This window comes from Dermacentor andersoni, chromosome 2 (assembly GCF_023375885.2).
Source record: "Dermacentor andersoni chromosome 2, qqDerAnde1_hic_scaffold, whole genome shotgun sequence".
NCBI lineage: Eukaryota > Metazoa > Arthropoda > Arachnida > Ixodida > Ixodidae > Dermacentor > Dermacentor andersoni.
This window is the reverse complement of record NC_092815.1, coordinates 100,224,679-100,250,783: the sequence shown is the minus strand read 5'-3', so window position 1 is coordinate 100,250,783 and position 26,105 is coordinate 100,224,679. Positions and strand designations below refer to the sequence as shown.

At 47.7% G+C, this 26,105-nt stretch overlaps 1 protein-coding gene across 2 annotated transcripts in view; it reads right to left on the bottom strand.

The window, feature by feature from the left end:
- Positions 1-3,940: 3,940 nt before the first annotated feature.
- The window catches only part of LOC126541550 (uncharacterized), a 70,266-nt gene continuing 48,101 nt past the window's right edge, over positions 3,941-26,105 (bottom strand). The window contains exon 11 of one of the 2 annotated variants that reach the window (XM_055076728.1): positions 3,941-4,564. In XM_055076728.1, coding sequence (XP_054932703.1) covers positions 3,980-4,564 — 585 coding nt within the window. In that variant the 3' untranslated portion in view covers positions 3,941-3,979. The remainder of the gene's footprint in view (positions 4,565-26,105) is intronic. The other variant, XM_055076729.2, reaches the window with a different exon arrangement.

Genomic DNA, 26,105 nt, shown 5'->3' with positions numbered 1-26,105 from the left:
TTTAGAGCGTGTTTGCGCGTTGCCTGGTCGCTTGTTGTTTCGGGTCAACGTGTGCCACGCGAAGCATAATGCTCTCCCTTGTTTCGCCATCGGGGTAGAGATCCCGCAGCAAATTCAAGCGTGCCTTCCTTACGCGTTATCAACTACGAGTCAGGACGCCGTGGTCTAGTTTCAGCGCTACGTTAACCTCGGCGCGTAAAGCTGTGTTGCTTTGCATCGTGGCTGATGTTCTTGTTAATGTGAAGGTTTACCAGTGCACGGCTGGAGTATAGTCGCACAGATATTAGGTTGATAATTTCATAATGGCAAAATCACAAAACGGGAACCTGGATGCCATTTGCGGAACCGGCAGTTGCCGCAAACTTTCGGAAGAATTGCCTTTTAACTTTCGGATTTGCCAAATCACTGTGATGGTAAGACAATTAGTGCGGCTGTTGAAAACCGATCACCGAAATCACCAATACCCACAGGAAACCAGCGCCGGCTTCACTTAGAAGAGCATATAATACAAGTGCATCAGAAAAAAAAATCGCAGCACCGGTTGTTCAGCGGATTTTTATAGCCTCGTATTGAGAATGTCAGCCGGGCAGCTGCCCTCGACACCAGGTATGCCTTTTGCCTGGTAATGCGGAAGACGACGAAAATTATTGTACTTGCAATGCAATTTGGCTTGTTGCAGTGTTTTTATTGCGATAGCATTTATAGGACACTCCAGTCTCATTTCTGCCGTCGCCGTCGTCGTGCCGTTCCGTATAAATTTCAAGATCGATAGCACCCTGGTAGCGCGCGGTCTGCTGTGGGTGCAACTGAAAGCATGCGAGGGTGTTTCGAGAATGGCAGCTCAATCTGACGGGCGCAAAGGCGGAAGGCAAGGAGGAAGCGTGCCGTCCTCCATCCCTCACAAGCCACTAAGGGGGGGAGGGGCTGAGCGCGGCCACGCGGGCCCTACCTTGAAAGCGATCTGCGATGGGTAGAGCGTCTAGGCGAGCAGAGGGTTGATTGCCTCGTGTGTGATGTGTTTTTGCCACTTAGTTCTCGTTAATGTAAGAGACAGCACGAAGGTTAATTCTCTCGCTGCTACTGCCGCTCTTCCTCACGCCAGCGTATTAAAGCGAGTGGCCACGGTCAGTGAGTGAGATGTGGTCATGTATGCCTACATGCGCGTGACGCCATGCTTGTTAATTTAGGTTGGAGGCCAATTTTTGCAACAGTATACGGGCGATAAAATTACTATCCTTACTTCGTACAGCGGTGGAAAAATTTGATATCGCATTCGATCGATGCTACGTCTTTAGGGCGATACTGCGACCTCTTTGGATCTGTTCTTACTGCCCTTGATAAATTGTTTGTTTTCCGCAAATTCTAAGAAGCGGGATGTACAAAACTCATTCGTCTAGCGGCACTGTGCCACTACACCAGCAACCAGCGAAAGAAGAAATTGCTCATGCGACAGCCATGCGAGGTATACTTACGGAGAAACGAGAAGCTTGTGTTTGTGTGATGAGTATTCGCTGCACAAAAATCACCATTGTATAGTGGCTATAAACAGAAGAGAAAGAAGAACTTCTTGCCCAGCAAATTTGCTTCGGTGCTTATTGGTGCTGTTCGCGTTAACTACGCGATAACTTGCATCCTGCCTTTCCATATACACTGCGGGACTACAATAACACTGCCGTTTATGGCCTTTCGACGTCCTTATTATAAAGCTACTTGATTGGTTTTCGAACGAGAAGCCGACAGTTAAAAAAATAATGGGTTTTTATGTGTCAAAACCCTGAATAATGTGCCATTCCTGATTAATTTTGGCCATCTGGGTTTCCTTAACGTGCACCTAAATCTAAGTACACGTTTATTTTTTCCCCTTTTGCCCCTATCGAAACGCGGCCGCCGTGGCAGGCATTTGATCCCGCAACCTCGTTCTTAGCAGCGCAATGCCATAGCCACTAAGCAATCCCGACGGATAAAAAGCCCACGGTGTTCAACCCTGTTACGATTGGACGCGAGGGTCATGGAACTGCTGGCATTCTGTGAAAGGAGTAACGACCATCAGGGCCTGGTAACGACCGTCAGAGCTCCACTAATTGCTAGAAAGAGTCAGCGTCCGAGCACCTCAATGGGAACGGCACCGACTTCTCCCTCCTGAGTGCCCCGTCATTGCGTCGTGTATGCGGGAGCGAAGGCACAGCATCGGAGTCAATGTCCGGCTAGTTGGTATCATCGTGGGTGGAGTGCTGCGAACCTTTCCGAATGGCTGAGCCTTCACAGTGCGGCGCCCCGGTATAGCGCCAGCTACCACATTTTAGGCGCTCCGACGGTGTAGGCAACGGACCCTTCGAGGGTCGCCCGACTTCGGACCACGAATCCAGAACCAGAGTCACAGCAACCCGTTCCCAAAACGGGGTTTATGTACGAAAGAGGGTTAACCAGAAAGCGATCTTGGCGCGTGTCGACTTTGTAAGTTGCGCACTGATTGTTGCGTTACTGCAAGTGTAACAAGACTGCACGGAACTTGACGGTTTTCGCATGCTGTGTTTATCACGCATATGAATGAGCCGCATTCGGGTACGCGTGCACAGAAATGGCTAGGCACGCGTCAATACCTAGCTTGACCATGTTATTTTCTTTCGCGCGATATCGGGGTGCTTGACCTGCTGTAATTCTGCGACGCTCACACTCAGCTAAAAAAAAAAAATTAGATCATGGGGTTTTACGTGCCAAAACCACGTTTTGATTACGAGGCACGCCGTAGTGGAGGACTCCGGAAATTTCGACCACCTGGGGTTCTTTAACGTGCACCTAAATCTAAGTACACGGGTGTTTTCGCCCCCATCGAAATGCGGCCGCCGTGGCCGGGATTTGATCCCGCGACCTCGTGCTCAGCAGCCCAACACCATAGCCACTGAGCAACCACGGCGGGTTCACACTTAGTTACATGACAAACGTGTTCGGTTGTTCCTCACGTAGCTGGTGCCCCCTTCAGCGATGCCATATATGGATAGGCAAATCACTGTATGTTCTCTATTGAATGCGATGGGGAAACAAATAAAGCTACTGTAACTAAGAGCACTGGGGATTTAAAATGTAGTGCACACTGCCCTGACTCGTGCACAAATGTCGTGCACACTGCACTGACCCAGTAATTGGTTAGGGCACTGAGTGTGTTAGTTGTCTGTGAGAATGCAGTCTATACAGACCATGTCATTGATATTCGCTTCATAGAAACCTATAGGACACATATCAAAATTGGTTTATTGTAATCATCTCCATCGTGGTATGGCGAACTACATGCACGACGCTGTTACTGCTGGGAAGCAGACGATGCTGCAGGGTGCCCTCGCTAAAATATCTCCGCGATATAATTCTGTCATGTGAAATGTGATCACATTAGAGAAGACACACTAACCGGCCTCCATAGAAGACGAGAAGTTTGCAGCGCTTTCTGAACCCGCCACCGCAGGAGACCGACCACAGCAAACCTGCTGCAACCCGTTGTCGCCCTTGTCGTTACCGCAGTCTCCAGGCAGCGGCCGCGTTATTATCCTCATCATAATAAATATTATGACGGCCGCCTACAGGCGCTGGAAATTGTGCTCTATAACAACCCTGAACGACGTGTTACAGCGGAACACTGGAAATACCACAAGCACAGAGTTATGCGTTCTGACAAGAGTAGCACGACGTGTGGCGGCTCGAACCTCGTATAACCTGAACTGACGATTCAGAAGGCAGCTCGCAGGGACCCTACAGTCAGCCCCCATTCTCGGTTTCAAAAGAGTGCAAAATGGAAACGGACAAATAAGTGATGACGCAGGTAGTTTCTTAGACGGCTTTTTTTTACGAATTTATCTCAGTACCCGCTATTTATCATTTGCGTCACCTTATACATGTGACACCCAGTGAACGGAGAAGCGCATACCCTGAAGTTACTTCTATGAAAACTTTATTCCCACAATAACTTTCACCCAAAATACCACATAGTTCAGGTGTGGTGGTTGGAGGTCCGAAAGAGGGACTTGAGTTCGTAATTTCTCTCGAAGGGCGTTCCAGCGACCGTAGATATGATGCCATAGAGCCGGCGTTGTCGGTCGACCGGGTGGTCCCGCGCGATGGCTGTTGTCTGGTCTTCCTCTCCAGGCGCGCTATCATTCTGCGCGGCAGTTGTCCACGGTGTGGCAGTGGTCGCGTGCTTCCGGCGTCCGGCGTAGTCGTCAAGCTTCATGGAGTGATTTACCCGATGAACGTGCCTCCCACGAGGCGACGACTTTGTCTCGATCACCGTGAACGTCGTGGGCAGCTCGATGTCGGCACGGCCGCGCGCGGACGACGACGACGTGGTCGAATCTGATAGCTCAGCCTGGTTTAGGCTGTTGTTCAACAGGTGGTAAACGAGGGCAAACACGGCGAGCAGCATCAAAAAGAGATAGACGAGCGTGCAGAAGAAAGGAGTGAGGTCTGAGCCGCGCGCCGATTCTGAGCTATGTGGTGAAGTGTCCGCCACAGCGGCGCCGCCGGCTGGCCTCACGACCATGAACGGCTGTGGCTGCGGATTTGGCTCCGGAGAAGGCTGTGAAAGAAAGGAAATGAAACGAAACATTTCAAAAGAGAGCATAGTGTTCAGCACTTTAAATTCTTACTAATTAGAAACGTTGACTCACACCGCTTAAAATCGGCTGTTATAAGCCTTCCTATCCGCGACCATTTGCCAGTTTTCTTATCCATACAGCAGAACTTCACTGCTAAAAAAAGTCATAACTACGTACCTATAGAGCAGTCAACCATATCAGTCAACCATGCTACCTTTTCTAATTTCCTATAAAGACTAGCTGATAGGGACTGGAGTGGCGTACTCAGCGAAATAAATCCTGAAGTCACGTATGATAAGTTTACGAACAAATTTCTCGCTGTTTGCAATGCTTCTTTTCCGTGTAAAACACACGCGATCAAGAAAAGCTTGCTAACCATGGATGACTCCTGATCTATTTAGCGGCACTAAAAAAAGGGAATATACATTTTTAAAAAAGTTTCTGTTCTGCAGACCAGACGTCCCACTAGGCTAACATGTTCAAAACATATAGAAATCAACTTACGAAAGTTGTGGGCGTAGCGAAGAAACCACTATTATTGCGCGCAATTCACTTCATCTAAGCAGAATTCGGGGGCTACACTGAATACGTTGAATTCAATTTTCGAGACTACATCGGTTAGAGATCCCTAACATGGTGATAAATGGCGTGTAAATTGAACCATCAGACGTCTTTAACAATATTTTTTTTTCTGTTGCGCATTCTTCATCAGACAGCCATACTTATCGACCTCAAGCTTTGTAACGACGAAAATATTTTTCTGCATCTCGTACCTGAAAGTGAGGTTCTTGCCACTTTCAGCATTCTAAAATACAGCAAAGCTCTGTATGAGTCCGGAATACAGACTAAGCCAGTAAATTTCGCCATACATGAATTTGCTCATTGTTTAATGCATATATTCAATATATGTTTATGGACAGGGGTGTTTCCACAAAGTAAGCAGCACGTCAAGGTAAGTGCAATATTAAAAAGAAAGGCGATAGCAATGGACTATCAAATTACTGCACTGTACCTATTTTGCCTACTGTTTCGAAAGGATTTGAAAAGATAATTCTTTAGCGCCTTTCATATTTTATTGAGCGCCATATTATTAATTCGATTCAATATGGATTCACAAAAGGTAAGTCTACCGAGCTCGCGCTCTTAGTTTAAAAAGAGTATACTTTAGACAACATAGAAAATAATTAAGGACCTTGTTCTAGGTATTTTTTGGCCAAGCTGTTCATTCCTGCCAGAAGAAAGGAGCGACCGCCTACGCCAAGCTGCTAACTGCAGTAGCGTTCATGTAACTGCTCCCTCCTTGTAATCAGGCAAAAGTAAAGTTGAATTGAATTTATCACGAAGACTTTTCTGTGCGACATTTACAATTGGACATGCGAGTGTCAACTACTTTTAATTTGTGAGGTATATCTTTCCGGACTTTATGTGAGCAGAGGGCATGAGGAGAACGAAACAGATAGATTAACATGGAATGAATGCTGACTGACAAAACCTTTATAGTGTGCTGTAACCATTTATTTTCCGTCTTGTGCCTTTTTATCTCGAGCAGTTGCTGGCGCTCCTGCTTTTCCAAGCCTCAGAGTATTTATTTTGCCTTTTGTCAACATACTAGTGCTCGCGAAGCCCGTCATAACAGAGCTTATTAATGCGAAAGCATACATATGTCCCTATTAGCGTAAACCCGTCCTAATCGGCGTGGCCGAAAGATGGTACTAAAGATGGCCGACGGCGCAAGGCGTAAACACACGTCAAAAATTCTCGAATTGACCTCGCATTTCGGAGGGAGGTTCCTGCAAAAAAGGTAAATTATTGGCTTTGAAAAGAATACGTGGGAAATTTCAGTCTGGGCAGGTATCGAATTCGGGCCTCCAGGGTGCGAGAGGAGCAGGCTTCCCTAACGCCACGGCGGCTCCACGTAGCATCATCATCATCATCATCATCATCATCATCATCATCATCATCGTCGTCGTCGTCGTCGTCGTCGTCGTCGTCATCATCATCATCATCATCATCAGCCTGGTTACGCCCACTGCAGGGAAAAGGCCTCTCCCATACTTCTCCAACTACCCCGGTCATGTACTAATTGTGGCCATGTTGCCCCTGCAAACTTCTTAATCTCATTCGCCCACCTAACTTTCTGCCGCCCCTTCCTACGCTTCCCTTCCCTTGGAATCCAGTCCGTAACCCTTAATCACTATCGGTTATCTTCCCTTCTCATTACATGTCCTGGCCATGCGCATTTCTTTTTCTTGATTTCAACTAAGATATCATTAACTCGCGTTTGTTCCCTCACCCAATCTGCTCTTTTCTTATCCCTTAACGTTACACCCATAATTATTTTTTCCACAGCTCGTTGCGTCGTCCTCAATTTAAGTAGAACCCTTTTCGTAAGGCTCCAGGTTTGTGCCCCGTACGTGAGTACTGGTAAGACACAGCTGTTATACACTTTTCTCTTGAGGGATAATGGCAACCTGCTGCTCATGATCTGAAAATGCCTGCCAAACGCACCCCAGCCCATTCTTAATTTCAGTCTCATGACCCGGATCCGCGGTCACTACCTGCCCTAAGTAGATGTAGATGATGGCTCCACGTTTAGGGCTGACTAAAGCGGTGCCTAGCGCATGCGTCACTGGGCACGTGATGGCGAAGTCAATGGGGAAGACGTGGCGGCACGTCATGAGTGCAAACATGAGCGCGTCCATGGTGTGCCAAGGTCTAATAATGGTATAATGCTTTCGCATCCCCACACGTAAGCAGTCTTACGTGTATCTGCCGAATTTTGGCTCAGAATCTCCGTGCAGAACATTGGGCCACCACTGAGGAGATGCCCATGTCTTCTACATACACTAAAATTCGGTGCAGTAACATGGCTTACTTGTGACGCAATGTGGCGCAGCTGGCGTACAGGCAAATCACCTTGACTAGCAGCAAGCATTTTCTGGAGTGCTCGAAGAAAAGCAAATGCCTTCACGATGTACAATGATCTTTCTGAAATTTCGGCAGACATTTAAGACGTGGCTTTTGTCGTCGTGCCAGACGAATTAAGTTACCATGAAATTAGTTGCTGAAATGTGAATGAGGCTAAAGTATGAAGAACACATACAAAAAAAGAACTCACTCCTGCAGCCTGTGCGGGCACCAGAGGATCCTGGCTCTGGATCCTGGATACGGGACGAGGCACGGCTTCAATACCACCGCTGCTCTTCTGGCTTGTCGGTGCTGCACTCTGCGCTTCACGCTGTGAGGATAACGGTTGCTTCTGCGTCTCAGCCACAACATTTGTTGGCGAGGTGACGTAGATGCTTAGGCTTGAGTCCTTGATTCTTGCTTTTTGTGTCTTGTCCATATCTTCTTCGTCTTCTTAACTTGTGGAAGTTATGGTACACATCCACCAAGGTCGATACAAATAGGTCGCGAAGATTCGGGCGAAAGGTGGTTCAGAACAATTGTAACGGACATCAGCAGGAGGAGTTATGGAAGCAGCGATTGAAGTGCGACTATGTTTGGAGGGAACAAACATCGCGAAAGAAAAAAAAAGCGTTTTTAATTAAAGCGAGACAGTTTGATTCATTCACCGAAAATACAATTACTAATAAATTTTATATATACGCGACAAGTAATGTAAACTCTATTTTATTTTATCATTAACAATAAATACCTTTTTCCAGCGCCCATCGCCGCTATCACCTGCAATGCAATGTATCTCTTGAAGTGTGCAGAAAGGCGCGCTCGTAAAGTTCACCTCTTACAATACGCCCCCCTCACACGTTGTGTTGTTTTGCGTGTGGACGTTTGTCTCAATTTGATGGCATAGGCGGTTTCATCGTTTCTTCACCTTTCAGTGAAAAATTGTGAGTTACGACCTCCAGATAATTGTTTATTTCAGCTGTTTTCGTGCGGCTGGGCTGGCCGACGGTCTTGGCGTCCGACGATGGGGCCAGCACTCGGCAGCCAACGCTTTCGTCCGCCAAAGAAAGTATGTTCTGTGTAGGAGTACGATTTCGACACCCGTACGACAGGCCATTTACTGCATCGCTTTCCGCGCTGAAAGCTCGGGACACCCATCAAGTCGAATGGCGGGTAATACAGATGTAGTGGCAGGCCGCCAAAACAAATTTCGCACCTTTGACACCAAAATGACGTCACTTTTGTTGTTTATGGATATGGCGTTCATTATTTTTTTTCCGCCGGAAGTCTTTCCTCCTCGCGCAGATGGCGCTAAACTCCATGAACCGCAGATGAACCGACATGTTTTGAAAGCATAGGCTCCTATGGAAGCTTCGCTACTAGGTTTATGTACCTTACATCCATAGCGGGGGATCGGCGAGATATATAACTAAAAATATTTATATGAATTTCAAGCAGAAAATGAATGAAGCAAAAGAAAGCAACCTCCTCGTCTTTTTTACGTACAAGAGCTTTGGCACACAACCACAGTGGGAGATTGGCAAGAAATCCGTCGAATTTTGGAGTACCCTGTCGATTTCGCGACAGGATGAGAAATTCCACTTCCTCATAGATTGTCGAGGCATGTAGAGCCTAAGTTAGCAGCCGTCTGCGTAGAGAAGCACGCGATATTCTCAAGCACCTCGACGTAATACCTCGCACCCCGATAATCTGGACACCAGCACACGAAGCCTTCAGTAAAAACCATCGAGCACACGCGATAGCCCGAGGTCACTGCAGCTGGTCCCTGCACGGCACGGCAGAGGTTCCCAATCCACAAGCACTATATACTTCAACACTAGAACGTTTAGCCACAGGGACGAGCATTAGAAAACTATTCAAGGCCATTCCGCCCAGGGGGGGGGGGGGGGCGAAGGTGGATGACCAGCGGAGCTGTGAACATTCTGGTAAGAAAACATGTGCAAAAGACTTCACTGGCACCACTCATTGTCACTTAGTAACGATGGCCACAATGGCTTTGTGGTCGCTATGATATACGCTGATCGGCGTGCTCGCAACTGCAAACACAATCTTTGATAATGTCAAATCGATGCACGTACGCCGCTGGTGGTCGGTTGGGCCAGATCGGTGTGGAATCGCAAGCAATATGTCTCCAACACGAAGTGAGCAAACCAGTCCCTTTTCGGTACCGACCCATCCGCATTCAAATCAGCGACAACAACCACAGAGGTAGCGTCACCACAACTAAGCCACACAAAGTGAGTGGTGATGAACCTTACGGGGCTAAGAGGCATTACAATTTTTCCTTGGTTATGGGGGTATGAGCCATTGATGATGACAGTTTTCGACATGCTGTTCCGTATGTTGTATGCGTGATTAGAAGGAATGTAAGCACTGTTCGCTTCACTTTGCTGAGTGCTTGTAGCTTCTGCCTTAAGGGGCTATGAGCCATTGCATTCTTTTTTGCTTGCTTACGGGGTATTAGCCATTGATGATGACTGCGTTTGTGTGCGGGCACGAACATCCTATGGTACCCTAGCCATATAAAGCTCCGCTCTAAAATCTGTGCACCCATCGTTTCCAAGGTTAACGAACAATCGCCGCGCCTGCAGTTCCCTCTACTAATCTTGCTACAGAAACATTATGGCGTTGAAAAGCAAAGAACGAGCGCACGGCGAAAACTGGGCTGTATTTCAATCCGGCCGCTTTTGTGACTCCTGGGCCAGCGCATCGTCCTTACACCGGGACGAAGATTTAGCTCGGGCCCAAATCCGATGTCACCTATTGAAATACGCGTAAAACGCAGAAATACTTTTCTGAGAGAACCACTGGGCCGAGTTTGATCAATTTTAGTTAAATTCTAGCGACTAATTTCAATTTAACACGTGAAGTTTTTTTACGGAAAGTGCGTAATATTAGTAAGGGCGAAATATACAGACGCACGGAGTTGACACGTCCGTTACTCTTCACCGAGAACAGATATCGCAGTTCCGTAATCTACATCCGTTAGCACATGCAAAGGTGACAAATTTTTATATAACTACTTAGATCTTACGGGAATTCGTTACGATGCGTAAAAGGGGTTTGAAAAACTGCAACACACATAATAGTGGTGTATTTAAGGGCCACGTATGTTAGGACAATATTGTGCGTTTTACATCTACTATTATATGCAGTTTTCAAAATTGGGGTACCGTTTTTCATTGCTGAGACACAGAGTTGTCAGCTTGATAGTTTCGTTTTCTGGAAATTTGCAACTTTCAACAGTCCTTATAAAAAATTAACAGCCTAAACAACCAACCTGCTTTCAACGGACACAACATTTTGACTTTTTCTTTTAAATGTAACGAAACTCCATCAAATCTGGTGTGGTTGAGGAGATAAGCGATTTCCCCTTTCCCATGTATTTACATCGAAGACAACAAAAGTAGGAAGCTTCCTATAAAGAACGGGGTCAGACAAGGGGACACAATCTCTCCAATGCTCTTCACTGCGTGCTTGGAAGAAGTATTCAAGCTATTAAACCGGGAAGGCTTAGAAGTAAGGATCAACGGTGAATACCTGAGCAACCTTCGGTCTGCAGATAACATTGTAATGTTCAGCAACACTGGAGACGAGTTACAACAAATGACCGAGCACCTTACCAAAGAGAGTGTAAGAGTGTGGTTGATGATTAATATGCTGAAGACGAAAAAGATCATGATCAATAGCCGGGCAAGAGACAAGAGTACAGTATCGCCAGTCAGCCTCTAGAGTTTGTGAAGGAATGTGTTTACCTGGATCAATTATTCACAGGGGACCATGATCATGAAAAGGAAATTCACGGAAGAATAAAAATAGGTTGCAGCGCATACGGCAGACATTGTCAGCCCCTGACTGGAAGCTTAACCACTATCATTAAAAAGAAAGGTATACAAACAGTGCATTTTACCGGCGCTAACATATGGGGCACAAATTTGGAGGCTGACAAAGTACCTTCAGAACAAGTTAAGGACAGCGCGAAGAGCGATGTAACGAAGAATGCTAGGCATACTGTTAAGAGACCGAAAGAGAGCGGTGTGGATCAGAGAGCAAACGTGGATAGCCGATATTCTATTTGATATTGAGATAGAAAATTGAGCTGGACAGGCATATAATGCGTAGGTCAAATAACCGGTGGACCATTAGGGTTACAGAATGGATGTCAAGAGAAGGGAAGCGCAGTCGAGGACAGCAGAATACTAGGTGGGGTGGGATAGGTAGGTGATGAAATTAAGAAATACACAGGCGCTAGTTGTAATCGGTTGGCGCAGGACAGGGGTAATTGGAGATAGCAGGGAGAGGATTTCATCTTGTAGTGGACATTATACAGGCTGATTATGACGTATTTAGATGGGAGCCCCCGAGCTAAACCTTTCTTTTAAGTGCAGTGCTCACATTACTCCGCGAAGGCAAGAAGAATTACCATGCCAACACACATTGCCACCAATTTCTTGCGGCACAGCTATTCTGTAAAAAAAGGTTAAGTATGTGTATGAAACAAGGGCTAAAAGAACCAACCACAACGACAGCTCATTTTGACAACCGTGTTTATCTAGCTGTGGTAACTTCAATAACGCACTTACACAAAATGGGCTGCATTATTTTCGAAAATCATGGGGCCTGTTACGTCTGAATACCCCCAATCGAACGTTTGCCACGTGTCAAACCACCGCAGTTCCTAACCAGACGTCAGCGCGGCGTGGACGACGACGAAAAGCGCTCACAAAATCATTACCTGAAAACCGGAGAAAAGGATGAAGGGGAGAGAACCCCGACAACGAATGGATAGGCGCAGTTAATTAGACGAGTCAAATTACCACGCATCCCTCGGCACTTACCCAGTCGTCAAGACAGCGTGTAAACTGGCTGTTGCAGAGTTCCACGAGAGGCGGCAGCCCACCGTTCACCTGGAAGACTGAGCGAAGAACGGGGTGGGAAACGACCAACGAACCAGGTGTCGCCAGACGACTTCTTTCTACAGATTCCAAGCCAGTTTCTTCGAGGCGGAGTTGCTGGGCGTTATGGGGAGCATGGGCGTGGTATCGCAACGAAGTCGATGATGGTGATTTGCTGCTGGACAGTCTTCAGATTCCCTAGTCGACTCGCCTAGGGAAGACGACGCGATTAAAAGCAGACTTTTCCAGAGTGAGGACAGGAGGGCCTGAGTTGAACTGAGACGATGAACTTGCTCCTGCGTGACTGGAGTCGTGTAAATAAGCTAAATAAACCCTTTTTCCTTCATTTCCTACACGCCTGACGTTGTAGTCAATGGGCTTGGTGGATTCCATGCCCCGAACGCCACCCTAGCCGCAACAGTGCAGGTTTCGGAACAACTGTGCCAAAAAGTGCTTCGATATGAAGCTTTCCGTTCAAGTCTATCGCAATATCACGTGCAAGTGTACTGAATAACGCCACAGTGTAACTGTATTATATAATGTTACGGGGCATGCGTGGTTCTGTGGTTGAAGTTTCTGAGAGCAATTGAAGCTAAAACCACTTCGATATGCGAAGACACATTTTGCGTGGAGCCAGTTCCCGGTACCTATAGAGCACTAGAATATAAAGAAGAAAATACGAAATCGCTAGTTCGCTATTTCGTAACATATTACTACATCTGAGTAGGCATTAATACATGATTGATATGTACAAATGTGCCAACTATTGTCTTGGGGCAAGGAAAGCACATTATGAAAGCTGTGATGGACCTCAAAACAGAAGGAAATCGGTCGCATTCACTCTGCTCCGCGCACTCTCATTGGCAGAAGTTCCTTCAAGCATCGTTGGAGAACCGGCGGCCGTCGTCTTCTCGCTGCCTCGGCCGCGTCGTACCGAGACGCGAAACGGCGCGGTCGTGGTCTCCTGGTCGATCCATTGCGCAGCGGTCGTCGAACGATCGGCATTGTCGAGAAGCAGGGTACCCTTGACCAGCGATTGCTTCTCGCGGATGCGTGCGTCCTTGAACACTTGGAATACGATCACAAATAGGGTCACGATCAGAACGATGACATAGGCAAGCACGCAAAGCAGACAAGCAAGGTCTTTCTTGGGCGCAGTGGTTACCGCGTTTGACGACGGATACACCACACAATCGCCGATTGGCACTTTGACATTGACCTCGGACCGGTCGACGCCGCATTTCTTGTGCGAACCAGGAGTAGCTTTCGGATTGTCCATCGGTTGCGATGCAGGATGGTATCCCACGTATGATATCGCTGGCATGTCGTGACCTGGAGGTACGGCTCCAGGTTCGACGGAGGGTGGAGAATTTACATCCATACTGTCCTTCTTCATCGTCATCGTCGTCGGTAAAGATCCAATACACTTCCACGCCGGTGGTTGTTATGAGTAAGGTTACCTTTTCCAGCGCCTGTCACAAGTAGTATCATTGTTGCGCTTCCTCAAATAGGCCAAGAAAAGAAACAAACATGTTTCGGAAACGATCAAGTCCCGCTTGTCTGAGGTTCGGGAAACGTACTCCATCTTTAAGCCGCTAGAACCCCGCGCCACGTGTATCTACAGCTGCAGGTTAGGCCGTCTACAATGTCGAGTGCGTGTGGTGTGCGTGCGATGCATTACATGACGCAAAGATTGAGCAATTGAAGTGAAGCGCATGGAACTTAAGAAATTAACGCATTGTCCCATGGAGCACTACACAAAAGAGAAACACTACATCAATGTGACGCCACGGATGTCAACGTATTGTTTGGCATTTGCATCCCGTTGGCTCCACAGATATCACCAAAACTTGCAATGTTCAATGTTTGACTCTTTTGCATCACTGTGCAGTCCACTTCTCGCTGACAAACGATAACCTAGGCCCTAGCAGACGCTGTCAATATCACTGACGTCGCTGTGAGCTAGTGCGCGAACTTCAAGGCAGTGTCGGCAGCCGTCTTTCCCTACTGCGTCCTTCTTGGCTTGCCATGCCTCTAATCTCGCTGAGAGTGGCGTTTTATTGCGAAAGCATTATATGCCCCATGAAGTGGAAAATCTGGCCTCCGGCGTTATCATCCGATTATACCGAAACGCGCGTGACCAATTGATGAGTCACGTTCCTGGGGCTGGACCACCTGCGTCTCGCACTGCGAAATGCCACGGTGAACAGCCACGGAGTCGGACGGATGCCGTGGCCCACACCCAGAAACCCGAGCTGACCCACTCCCAAATTGAATTATAGGTGGATTAAAGGTGGGCTAAGGTAGATTGGGGAAGATTAAGATATCGTTTTAATTTACGGCGATAGCTTAGACAGGTCCTCATCCTTTTGCATTCGCATCACGCAAGCGTACTTAAGTGACTGTCAACTTTTGTGATTATACAATATTTTAGTTTACTACTACGGGTTAAATCACTTTTCTGTTGCTGTCCCTTGAAACAGCAACGACAACCTCACCACTAACAACAATAACAAAAAGATCAACGAAATTAAGGAGGATTATCAGAAGTGCGAGGATGCGGTACTCTTGTTTGTTTTACTCAAATGAGCTTGCCACTGTGCCCGATTCCGGACAGATCATTCAGAGTGAGTAATGACGTTTTCTTAACGCGTCATCATTATGACTGCGGCAAGCTCTGTCCTCATTATGAGCATGGACCGTTTTTATCTACGGCTGTAGCGCTGGAGGTCGAAGAGGAAGAGCGGATAGAGAGTTTTTTGTCGTAAAACAGGTTGAGTTGCCTGCGCATAATCGGTTGCATACCACTTTTAGGTATAATCACGCTGGGTATGCGCCATATGTTGAGGGAAACCAATCATCGAAATGTGGAAGCAGCATTAAAAGCAGTCTACGTTGACAGAGTTAAGAGATCTTTGGGCTTAAGTAATGCAACGCATCTGGATGACATCTCTGCTCCAAGCTATTTCTCTTTGCCCATTTCGTCAGAACTGGAACGACACTTAGCCATCTACGACAAGTGTTGTTGTTGTTGTTGTCGTTGTTGTTGTTGTTGTTGTTGCTGTTGTTGCTGTTGTTTGTTGTTGTTGTTGTTCCTTAGTGACCTGGCATAACCCGCTATGTGGGATCGGCCAGAAATAGGGCGGTGCGTTGGTTACGCAAAAAATGAAAGTAATAATTCCGGGGACTATAATTTCAACTGGAATGCAGCGTTGTCTGAGTTGCCTTTGTTTGCAGAAGTTGCGCTCCCCCGTGGTAAAGAAATCGAGAAATGATTATTTTTCTTCCTTCCTCTTAGCCAGCCTGATTTTCCTTTCCTGCTTCGCACTTCGTTCAAATTATTTTAACTCCGTTGTTTGCGGATTAGCTTTCAAAGCGTCGCGTCAGTGAAACAAAGCACGCCAGGCAATCGCCGCAGCTGGCGGCGAGACCACGCTCACCATGCTCAGTGGTCAGTATTCTTCGTCCGTATGCTTTGGAAATACCTATGAGCCGACGTATATGCACAGACTTTATGTCGTGATTTATTAATGCGAGAGCATCATTTGGGCTCATTGTGCGACCCCGTCGTCATCTGAAGTACGAGGCTAAGGAATGGCACAAAAATTACATAATCTTCACCTAACTTGAATAAGTGGCCGTGGTGAGCATTCGATCCTCTGCACCACCACCACTGCTACTGCTAAGTAGCCGAGCGCGCTAACTACTGCGCTAGCGTTTTTCTTTTTATTTATTACATGGGAGCAGAATTTTCAGCAAAACAAGATAAACAAAGCGCTAGAGAAATTTAAGACGGCTGAAAACACATCCAAAAGTCAGGCAAGCACGTGCAAGCGTTCAATAAGGGCATCCAGTCCGGCGCTGTTTCTTGTGCAGCGTATCCACTGCGAACATAAGCAACAGATTCCCGAAAAAACTACCGAGTGCTTCGCGGTGGTTCAACGTGCCTGTCGCACATATTACTGCGCCAAAGGCTATGTAAGACAAATAGCATAAACATGTCATCTGGTGCGTCGCAGGGATCTTCAAAAGGCAGGAAACTAATTGTGCATGGTGTGATACGTAAATCGTTTTTTAAGTGTTTTTTTGGAGAGTGTACCAGAAGAACATGGCATCCCAGCTATCAGCAAAACACTGATCAATCGCTTCAGCATGTGTACAGAAATTGGAGTTTGGCGACCACATCACGAAACAGTCCCTCCCTTTCTTTCAACCATGTTTTGACAAGATGAGTTGCCGAATGTAACTTAAATTAGTTTTGCTCCCTGGAGGAATGATCATTCGATGAACACGCTTAAGTACATCTGGGTAATAACATTAATGGCGAACAGGAAACAATGTGCCTATGAATGCAGCACAAATTTCTTTGTGGGAGGTAATGAAAAATATAGTCCCTACTAAAGCGAGCCTTTGGAAAGTGAACGCCTGCAACAACTTTGTTCAAGAAGCCTCAAAGGAGCCGTTGGTACATCTCTGACAGATGACGAGACAACTATTTCTGGAAAGTAATCGATTAATTGAAGTTGTAACATCTCTCTTATAAATGGACTGCTTACAGCACGTGCACAGCCTCGAAGATATTCATTACTTTCGGCTGTTGCGATGGCGACGCAATGCAACGCTGACGCAGTCTCCAAAGAAGAATCCCGGTTATTCTTCTTTCGTGACTGCGTCGTCACTGTTGCATTGCGCCACCATTGCAGCAAGCAAAGGTATGGAATGGAATGGAATGGAAAACTTTATTGAGTCTTTTAAGGTTTTAGCGGGTCGAGGCCGAAGTCTTCATTCTTGAAGCTTGGGTCCTCTTCAGCCATGGATGGGCCCCTAGTCCAGGGCTCCACTGAGCCGGGCCGCCTCGCACGCGTGCGCTATTAGAGCTCTTTGAGCCTCTAGCTCGCGGCTGGTGAGCCAGCTCTCCCATTGCTCCGCACTTGGTGTTTTGTGTTTGTGGAATGCCTGGTTTCTTGTACACTCCCATGTGATGTGGTATAAAGCAAAGGTAATGAATATCTTCGAGGATGTGACTGCTGGTCGATTCACTAGATGGCGCACGGCACAGTGCAAGCTCATGGCGGATCGGACAGAATGCCTCGTCGCATGCCTCAGCGTGCGTTCTGTACTAAAACGCGTCAGCTTGACGTGGCGCGCGATGTCAACGTGAACATAGGCGACATACTTTGCCTCAGGGACACATAGATGAGGCCGGATGACAAGAGACAGATCACGGGCTACTCGCTTGTGTGCGCCGCTCAGTGAGCCGACAACGTTGCCGCTGGCGTCGCCATGTATACGCCAAGCCAGGACTTCAACTACGACCTGTACAGCTCGGAGACCGCTTCAGTGCTGACGGAAACATGTGCGCTGTGCAGTTCGTCGACATGGAAATTGTAGTATATAGCGTGCGTATACGTGGCGCCAAATCTGCCTCAAACGGACGCGGCAGATTTCGTGTGCAGGAGTCTGCCTTCGTTTCTACGCTGCGGCACGTCCATGCTCGTCGTGGGAGCTTCAAACAGGATGCACGTTCAACGCAGCCGCGCTATAGTTGGCAGAATTTTGACGTAACGCTTAAATCAGCGACTTAACTCAGATACACGTAATCCTCGCTACATTTGCACATCGTAAGAATTGCTTAGGTGCCTCCATAGTTCTTTTGTTTGACTACGCAGGAAGGTGGCGTGCACTTCCGCTCCTTTGACGATCGAAAATCGCTGCTATATAAACTGGAGCGTCCGGAGGCACCACCCTTTGTGAAGTGAAGAAGACGAAGAAAACCAATCTGGCCGTTTCGTGGTTACCCTACTGACTATGAGTCTTCTGACGAGTGCTGGCTCCCCAGGGGCCAATAAAAACATTGACAGTAGAGAAGCCTGGGAGGCCTTGCTCCAGAGCGAGGCTGAAGACGACCAGCGTCGAGCAATCCGCCTGGCTGTTGAGGCCGTGAAGACTCACCGTCCTCAACGCGCGGGGACTGCTTCGTCCTCCCCCCCCTACCTACGTGCAGGTTAAGAGGCGGGCACCCCAGCTCGGTGGAACAATAAAGTTTTCAATCAATCAATCAATCTGACGAGTTCTAGCGTGTCGTCTTCTTTCATCCCATGCCTTCGGTGGGAGACTGGTGATCATGCTGCCTACCTGTTCAGCCGACTTGCTGAGCAGGCTGAGTGTGTGGCAGGGTAATCTACTCGCTGCCATACCACCCCATGATCAAGAGCGAAACGGAACAAGCAGAGACAATCCTGCGGAAGGCCTACAAGACGGCACTTCACCTACCAAAAGCACGCCGAACGACAAGCTGCTACAGCAAGGGATTAGCAACACCTTCGCCGAACTGGCAGACGCACAGCTTGGAACACAGTTTCACCGACTCAGAGACACGGCTACGGAAAGAGCGCTTCTGACAAGGTTAGGTCGCGACCCAAGGAGGCATCACGATCGATCCGCCGATATACCCGACGAGATCCGTAAAACCCTGCAGGTCAATCCCATTCCGAAAAACATGGATCCAAATCTGCGCGCCGCCAGAAGGCAGACGCGGGCAGATTATGTGAAAAGGCAGTTAGCCAAGCTAGAAAACACGGTTTTTACGGATGCAACACTGTATGCATGGAATAGACATACAAATTACATTAAGACAGCTTCGGTAGTGGTTGACAACGCAGGTAAGCTAATCACCTGCGCAACTACACGTAGCACCAAGATAGTGGAAGCGGAGGAAGTCGCTGTTGCGCTGGCAGCGGCTGAGGGCTATCGAAAAGACAAATCAATGGTCATTTTAACGGATTCAAAAACGTCATGCAGGAAGTACACAAAGAGTAGAATCTGCAGGGCTGCCTTAGCTATCCTCCGCAAAGCAGAACACCTCAGACATACCGCAACCCACAAACTAATCTGGATTCCGGCACCCACGGGGATAGAAGGAAATGAAAGGGCAGACAGCTTGGCTCGCGAGATCACGTACCGAGTCGAGCGGCCACACGCCCTGGGACAGCACTTCACCGTGGAGATAAGCTATTCAGAGTTACTCAACTACCACAGAGGAAAGAGAATTAGATACTCCCCGCCACACAAAGCCTTAACACAGCAAGAAGCAGCTAGTTGGCGGAGGCTGCAAACGGGAGCCTTCTCTAACTTACATATACTAAGCAAGAGGTATCCTACACAATTTAGGAACACTTGCCCGTGGTGCGGGGCAACCCCCACACTTTACCATATAACCTGGGAGTGTAAACGTAACTACACATTCCACCAACACAAAACCCCGAGTGCGGAGCAGTGGGAGAGCCGGCTCACCAGCTGCAAGCTCGCCGCCCAAAGGGCAATGGTGCAGCACGCAAGCGAAGCAGCGCGGCTCAGTGGAGCCCTGGACTAGGGGCCCAACCCTGCTAAGAAGGTCAAGCGTCTGCAGCGATGAAGACGAAGACCGGACGCTAAACCCTTAATGGATCAAATAATTTTCTCTCTCTCTCTCTTCGTGAGTACGAAGCGGTGACATCTTTGAGCAATATATTGACCAGTGTTGCCTGCAGGCACCAGACCAGAAAAATCGGAAAGATAGGCAGCAAGCATCATTTGTTGGTTTGGAGCAGAAACACGGGATGAAGAAATTTGGCATGTGGCTCGCTTTCTTTTAAAAGTACTGTCAGAGGAGAAAGAGGGCGTCGCTTGCGATATCCACCACCCCATAGAAATCTAAAGACAGAGCATGCCTCTGCCTGGCGTAGGCTCCAGACAGGCACTTACACGAACCTATACATATTACGTCGCATACACCCCACAGCCTACAGGGATGAATGCCCGTGGCGTGGGGCCATACCAACCCTTTACCACGTTACGAGGGAGTGCACACTACACAACATGAAACACCCCGACACGAACACCAAGAGGGAGCAATGGGAGGCACAGCTCTCCAGCTCGGCCCTCGACGACCAGCTCAAGCTGTTACAGAGAGCTGAGAAGATGGCAAGAGCCAGCGGAGCCCTGGACTAGGGGCCCCGACCATTAGCGGTTTTTCTGATTATTCTTTTAATAAAGTTCATCGTTCTATCTATCTCCAGCTGCAGTGGTGTCACACACGGGACGTAAAACAAATGGAATGTACACCTATAGTTTAGATATGATGAGGTATTCCTGTACAAATTCCAAATGAAGCCTTACGCGGCTTGGGGTGAAGCCGTCTTCCAGTTCCCTGCCTGGGGTTTTCTCCCTATTGCTGAAAAAAATTCCACAAATATATGTCTTTGTGTTGATTATGTTTATTCTTGATCTGTTTTGCATATTTAAATAGAAAATAATTTTTTGTCTGGGTATTTATACGTCTCATTCTTACAGGCTTCAAGGCTCGGTGCTGAGGCTCTTACGACCTTCGGCGTACATCACTGCTGCAAGATTTAAAAAAAATTATCTCCTAAAGGAATATCCAAGCCGTGTGTATTGAAGAACTTCGATTTTCAGCATCTTAGACTCCCTTGGCACAACAGATGGTATTTAACAAGAAAATTGGATGTTTCGTTTACGAGAATGCGTTGGCCCGACATTAAGGTAAAGGTTTTATTACCACAGGTCTTTTCTGGCATCTTCTAACAAATGTTGTTATTTCGGTGAGCTGAGAACTGCGGACTATTTCTTGCGGAAGTGCGGATCATCGAATGTCATGGATTAGACGTGCAATGAAAACGACTTCTCTAAGGTCCCTTTCGCCAAGTTGGATTGGTCATAACGTTCACTGTGATATACTTCCATTTAGGTTTTGGCATTTTTACCTACTTCTGCCGGATTCATTGCCAACCCGCGTAGTGGGTTGAGCCATACTCATTAGCATCATACTAAACCAAGTTATGTTTTGAGGCAACAACAACAACAACAACATAGAGTGCATTATTTCAGTGAGATTTCTGTGAGTTTAGAGGGTAACTATGACCTGCCCTTATACGTGTAGGTTTTAAATGGTGATTTATTCCTTGACTAGGAGGAACAGAGAAGCGCTCAGTGGTAATGCTTTGTCGCTGGTGGTAGAAACGTCTTTATTTTAAACATCAAGTACTTCAGCCGGTTTATTGCAGAAGTAGACAAATGGGCTCCGGGCCCAGGTCGGTCTCGCATCTCCTATATCAGGGAATCCAGGCCGGAATCTATGATATGGGAAAGAAGAGAATTAAAAAGGGGACCGCAAATCCATGGCCGGAAGCTGACCGTGTCAGTAAGTGATGTTGCTCCTCGAGGAAGGTGCCTTCTCGAACATGTCTTCTGTGGCAGTGCACTTCCAAAGAAAAAGAGGCGCATCAACCGCTTCAAGCGTTGTCTGTAAAAATTTCGTGGTTTAAAAACTGGAGCGTCCCCGCTGGATACTTACCTCGCCTACGTGAAAGGCCGGGATTAGGCAAGAAAAGCGTCGCTTTAAGATGTATTATTCTCTCACTAACCTCTCTTCCTCTTTCTTTTCCTCCATACGGAGTAGCGTGTGGCTCAGACCAGCCTATATGCGTCTCCTCGAATAAAATCTGTCTCTCCAAATCATGATATCACTCCTACTCTTTAGATGGTTCTTGTATGCCCACTCAAGGTCGTCAGCCGTGATTGAGAAAGCTAAGGTACGGTGCTAGAAATATGGGCGTAAAACTCCTTGACGTAGATACTGGTATATATTTACATAAAGCAGCAGATGGAAATAATTTTTTTTCTCTCTGACTCTACTTGTTTCACTCTTCATACCAGCACACCCATTGCTGTAAACACTTCTTTTCACCTAACAGAACAGATCTCACGCGTATTTTTGCGTAATTTACAGTGCCACAAGCAGTGAAGGAATGGGAAGGGAACAGGTTCCGGTAGTTTAGCAGACCTTGGGCACAATGCAACTGAAATAAGCAGCCTTGTCGCACTCAAGTCAGCGTGATGATTGACGGTGCGCGTATGATTCCACCACAGCTACAAGTTTGCAATGGGCTTTGTGTAAATGCGCCTAGACCGTAATAGCACACAGTACAGTGTTAAGAATGATAGCGCCCTCTTGTGCTTTTATGTTGCAAAAAATGCCTGTTTTGAAAACGCTCTTTTTTAACCAATGTATTTTCTTGTTGTATTCCAATTAGTTGTAAGAAGTGATAAAATGGTTGGCAAGGTTGGCAAGGAATTAGTTCTCGACATTCGCGGTAATGCGTTTACACATGTCCCTATAGTATTCTGTATGGACCCTCATCCCCTGGAACAGGCGAAAGAAGAAGAGGAGAAGGACGAAGAAAAGCAAGTTGGCCCGTTTCCGGCATCCGTTCTGCTGTTCCTGTAGGTGCACTAGCTGCTTGCGGTGCCAGCAAGACAGTAGGCTATTCCAACCAAAGCTCACCGAGAATGGCCACACAAAAAGCGAAGGAGATCGTCCAGGGCGGTCAGCCTCGTCGACCTTCAGAAGCTGGCCCGAAGGAACCGGATCCCACAGGAGCAAAACCGACGCTAGAAGCGAAGAAGTTCAAAGCTGCAGCCGCTGTCCCTGAAGCGGCCGCCTCGACACCTCGGCCCAAGCAACTACCACTGACGGCACAACAGCTGGCAAAGCCGGCCGTTAACGTTCCCGCCGCTGATACAAGGTCACCAAAGCTCAAGGGACCGCAGCGCGTGCCGCCCGTAGAACAGCCAAAGTCGATGGCTCAAGAAGGCAAGGAAAGAAGCTTGGCGACCGAGAACGCCGACCTGGAACCAGCAGATGAGATGAAGCCCCTAGACAAGAAGCCCTTCATGCGAGAGACGTTCCAGTCGCACGTGGTCGGCGACAACGCCAAGACCCTCAACTACCAGCGACTGAGCTACTTCCGTCACCGCCGCTTCCCGACGCGGCGCAGGACGCTCGGCGCGTCGCTGTGGGACCCGACGACTCAGCAGCCGGAGGCCCCGCAGCAGGCTTCATCCGGGCAGGGCGCCAGCTCTCAGACAGCGTACGTGGTCGAGAACTACATAAGCCCTCCCGAAGGCCCGCCTGATTCGGACCTGACGTCACTGCAGATGGCTTTCCTCGGTGTGCTGATCGTTTTCGTCATTGTGGCGATTGCAGCGTGGACTCTTCTCACCTTGCGACGATCTAGCGTGCTCAATAAACCACCCGAGCATCACAGGACAAGGAATGGAACTGCGCCTCGGTCGGATATCTCCGATGTTCAAGGCAAATTTTATGTTGCCGACGCTGGTACAACGATGTTCTCAGCTGATGGTACACTTTCGGGTGAAAGCACTGCAGTTTCAGAAGACAGTGACGTTGAAATATCATTTCTCAACAAGACCGATACCGACTAGTCAATGCCATGTGTTGACACAGTGGTACACGTCTTATTTTGCTGCCGACTAATAAAATTAATAAGCTAGAGCCAGCTGCGTGTCCTTGTGGTCCGTGCGAGATGCTCGGTTGACTAAATATGTTGAATGTGAGTTAATGTTCTATTGAGTTAGAATGATCTCCCTCGGGTTCTAAAAAAATATTTTGACGTTAGGCAGCCATATTGTGTCAACGTTGCAGGTGGTGCAAGCATCAGGCACCTAATCAGCTAAAGTCTTTGACACGTTCCCGTTGTTTTTCGTTGATTAATCGTTTGTCTGTGAAGCTCGACGAAACACTTTTTTCCGTCACCAGGACAGAAGCGAAGTAATAGATATCATAACTCTTTTATAGATCCACCGCGAAACACATTTGCTGTTGTTTTTTATTGTAGGTCTTTTTTTTCGATTCTTTGGGAATATCCTATTCTTTTATCGCAGGTTCTCATATTCTCCTCACCTTTTCATAGGTAGAACACATGAGAACACACGAGAAATGCGGTCTATGTGAGCAGTCATGTGCGGGCAACGTTTTAAAATGTTTGGTTTATAATTTCAGTCAAGTGAAATTCCTATGCAAATGCTCGAAAAGTATAGCTTCGTTGGAAATAAGGCTGTGATTCCTGCAAGGTCGCGCGAGTCTTCCGTGTTTGTTTAGGAGCAAATAGGGTGCACTTATGACGTCAGCGCTTCGTTTCATGAGACGATGTAATCAGGTTCTTCAATTCTTTTCGCACGACGTGATTTCCGACATGCCCACGAGGCTCGAATATTTCTTTCTTTTGTCATTTGACTTTGCCTCCCCTGTTTCTTGATAACCATGCCCAGTTGGATATTTTCGTTGCTTTGAGTCATTGTGGACGTTGACTTTATCTTGAGTTAGGTAAAGGAAAGGGTGGCGTCTGCAAACTTTTGCTGGGCGTGCAGAACGTCTGCGTTTGTTCGTGCTCGTCTATCTCGTTCTGCGTTCGAAATAAATTAGGAAATTGTAAGCACGTTAATCAATATATAGCGTAACGCTCCAGTATTTTGGCGCACTATACAACCAATGCATCTCCGTGTTTCTTTTTTTTTCTGCAGGAAGGCCTGATGGACCTGTATGAATGAGCCGTATGCGTGGTCTCGTAGGGGCGTACAAAAAAGATGGCCGCGCAGCGTGGTCTTGTAGGGGGTATATTTGGGCTGGCTCCGAGCCCGGCGGGGGAGGATCAGCCGGGCACTCCATAAGGACGTGCGTTAGGCTAGCGGTGGGGTGGAGGCACAAGCAGCAAGTTGGGGTGAAGGTGCCCGGGTGGATGCGGAATAGTAGATAGGGGGTTGGGAGTGTTTTCCACAGGGCAGGAATGGGTGGCCACACTGCGCGCGACGGACCCGCACCGGCAGAAGACCATCACCACGCGTGCTGCAGATGCGCTGCAGCGACATGGACTAGCGGACCTCTAAGCGCAGTGGGCCCCTGCCTGGCCCAGGCTTGCCGCCCACACCAGTAGACATTAAAGTTTCGCCTCTATCTCTCTCTCTCTGGGCTGGCCAACGTCCGTAAAGCGAACTAAAGAAAACGAACGATAGTACGGCTCAGAACGAAGAAAGGAAACGAGATTTCACCGCACTCCGCACCTGCGCAGTGGGGGAGTGCACCCGCGCTGGCCACCGTTGCTGCGGGCTGCGTCTGCTGTCATCTGCCCTCCATAGAGCGGCGCGGCAGTTTGGGCGGGAAAGTACGGGGACGTGCGCCGCAGTAGTCATCGCGGTGTGCAAGAACCAGATTATGCATTACAGAGGTAGACAATTGCAACAGTTGGAACTCCAACAAAAAATGGGAAAAAGTGGGAAGACCACGCATTGTGCGTAGGGCCGAATAACAAACCGTGATCACCATCGTTTCGAAATAAGATAAATAAATATTATGTATAGATGCATACGTGTGTGTGAATGTATGATTTATAATGGGCAACCTAATCACTTAAACAGCTTCTCTGACTAATCCGCCACCATATGAATGGTTCGGCTCGAAATTTTTGTTCTTGTAATCCAATAAATGCCTACTATACTTCTTTCATAACTGCCGCTTATACTCCTTAAAGCGATACAGAATAAAAATCGAAGAATATAGAGAAAGCCCCACAATTGCATTCCTAAGACACGATTGCTATAGTATATAGTCATTATTCGGGTTACTTTTGAGCGGATGGCTTTATTTTTGACTCTCCATGAGCGGCCACCGCGTCACTCGCAAAGCGCTCCCGACAAGCCGGCGGATCTGACGTCACACCTACCCTCAGCAGCCGCGGAGCGAGCTGGCCGGCTGCGCAGTTTTGTTTTCCTCGCGCTGCGCAGTGCAAAATGCAAAGTTCTAGTGAGAGCGATAGCATGAGCGGAACTTATGGCTCCGACTTGG